Source organism: Gracilinanus agilis, chromosome 2, assembly GCF_016433145.1.
Source record: "Gracilinanus agilis isolate LMUSP501 chromosome 2, AgileGrace, whole genome shotgun sequence".
Classification (NCBI taxonomy): domain Eukaryota; kingdom Metazoa; phylum Chordata; class Mammalia; order Didelphimorphia; family Didelphidae; genus Gracilinanus; species Gracilinanus agilis.
In genome coordinates this window covers 19138781-19140868 of record NC_058131.1, presented here as the reverse complement: position 1 = coordinate 19140868, position 2088 = coordinate 19138781, and the positions used below count along the sequence as shown (strand labels likewise).

At 57.6% G+C, this 2088-nt stretch overlaps 1 protein-coding gene across 1 annotated transcript in view; it reads right to left on the bottom strand.

Annotated features, from left to right (window-relative positions):
* Window positions 1–2088, bottom strand: part of LOXL2 (lysyl oxidase like 2) — a 38698-nt gene continuing 36610 nt past the window's right edge. The window contains exons 8-9 of the mRNA XM_044663020.1: window positions 1019–1130; window positions 1–243 (exon numbers count right to left, since the gene is read on the bottom strand). Of these exons, the coding sequence (XP_044518955.1) occupies window positions 164–243; window positions 1019–1130 (192 nt within the window). The 3' untranslated portion in view covers window positions 1–163. The remainder of the gene's footprint in view (window positions 244–1018; window positions 1131–2088) is intronic.

The following is a 2088-nucleotide window of genomic DNA, read 5'->3' as shown; positions in this document are numbered from 1 at the left end:
GAGGCCAGGCCCAAACAGACCCTGGACCCCACTGCAGGAGTCGGGGGAGGGAGCAAGGGGAGGTCCATCTGAGCTGTGCTGTGCAGTGGTTAGGGAAGGTCCCAGGGAGACCAGTGCAGTGTGGCCCTAGGGCAGGGGGTCCAGGGGGTCCAGGGCTGACTCTTCACTGAGTGGGGAGCAGGTTGTTTGAGAGTCCTCGGAAGTGATTAAACTTATTCTCCGTTTCTTCACTGTAGGAGCCACCTGTGGGGGGTTTAGGGGAGAGAAAAGACAAAAAAGTGATTCATTTAGGAATGAAAAAATCTCCCCCCTTCCCTCCTAGCCAGGAAAATCTCTTCGGAGCCCTGAGGGTGAATGAGGGAGGGGAGGATGCCTGGCTCTCCTCTGTTGGGTCATTTACAGTGAACGATTCTTCCTGACCTTGGTAGGGGTTTGCTTGGCAGAGATCCTCCAGGGATTTGCCATTTCCTTCTCTGGCTCATTTTACAGGTTAGGAAACTGAGGCAAACAGAGTGAAGTGACTGGCCCAGGGTCACAAAGCTAGTGTGTCTAAGGCTGGATCGGAACTCAAGGCTTCCTTATTCCAGGCTCCGTGCTCTAGCCACTGAGGCCCCCGGCCACCCTATGGAGTCGGTGTTTAATAAATGCTGATTCAGCTGAATTGGATCCATTCTAGAAAGGAAGCTGGTTGAACGAAGCTCCCCAGCCCTCGGTGCACATCAGAGAGAGCCTGGCACCAGGGCTGCCAAGTGGGCCAGACGCGGAGCACCAAACCCGCGGTTAGACCCAACGCCTGCAATTTGTGGTCAGGAGCGCCCCGAGCCGGGTGGCCTCTGCCCAGCCCTCGAAATAGCTCTGGGCTTGGTGCTGGGTGCCCTGCGTCTGCCCGGCCAGGTTGGGCGTGAAAACGGGGCCTCGGCCCAGCTCCGAGTCCGCAGCTTCCCTCCCCGGCCCAGAGAGGGCGGCCACAGCGGCAGGCCCAGGAGGCTCCCGGGGGGCTGCTGGTGGTGGGGCTCACCTATGTGGCAGTTGTACATCCAGATGCGATGCCCGTCGTAGCGGGTCCGGCACTTCATCACGTTGTTGCTGTAGTCGGACTCGGCCACTTCGTAGTTGGGGTTAATGATGATCTGAGGAGGGAGAAGGGAAACTGAGTCAAGGGGCTGCTGCTGAGTGAGCGAGTGGCCTTGGGCAAGTCCCTCCCTTCTGGGGGAATTTTCATCTTCTATAAAATAAGGATGTTGGATTAGATTAAAAGCCCTTCCCAGCCCTGACATTCTGCGTCCCTCCCCACCCCCAGACTCGGGCCTCCCGGATTCCAGGCCCAGCAGGCTATTGGCACGGTGCCGGCTGCCTCTGGGACCTCGGTCTGTCCTCCTCTGGGAGGGAAGGTTCTAGAAGCCCCCAGACTCTCCCCAAAGACCCCCAGCACCGTGCTTTGAAAAGCCCAGACTCAGCTGGAAATGGCCTCGGGCTCCAAGGAAATGAGAGGGGAGGGAGGAGAGGGGAGAGGGGAGCCCACGGGGCTGGTTGGGGTGACCAGGAGAGAAAGGGCAGCCCGGCATAGCCCACGAGCCTCAGTTTCTTTGTGTGTAAAATGAAGCCTCCAAGGGCACTCCCAGATTAGGGTCTAACAGTCCTAGGACCTGCTTTGTCTGGTGTGCCTGAAGGGCTTGCCTGGCCAGCAGCATTTCCCAGTTCTCACACTGGGAGGATGTGATCACCAGACCTCAGCCTTAGCTGCTGCAACACCTCTGCCCTTCCCCCCCCCCCCCCCCAGCCCTTCCTTGTTGTTCAGTCCTGTCTGACTCTCTGTGGTCCCATTTGAGTTATCTTGGCAGAGATACTGGAGTGGTTTGACATGACACACAGGTGGGAAGACTCCTCCTGCCCACATCTATTCTAGGGCCTCAGTAATCCCTGCTATTGCTAAGCACTGGAATTTGTTTTGTTGTCTTCCTCTCTTCCTTCCCTCCTTCCCTCCTTCCTTCTTACCTCCTTCCCTTCCTCCCTCCCTCCTCCCTTTCTTCCTTCCTTCCTTCCTTCCCTCCCTTTCCTCCTTCTTTCCCTCCCTCCTTCCTTCTGTCC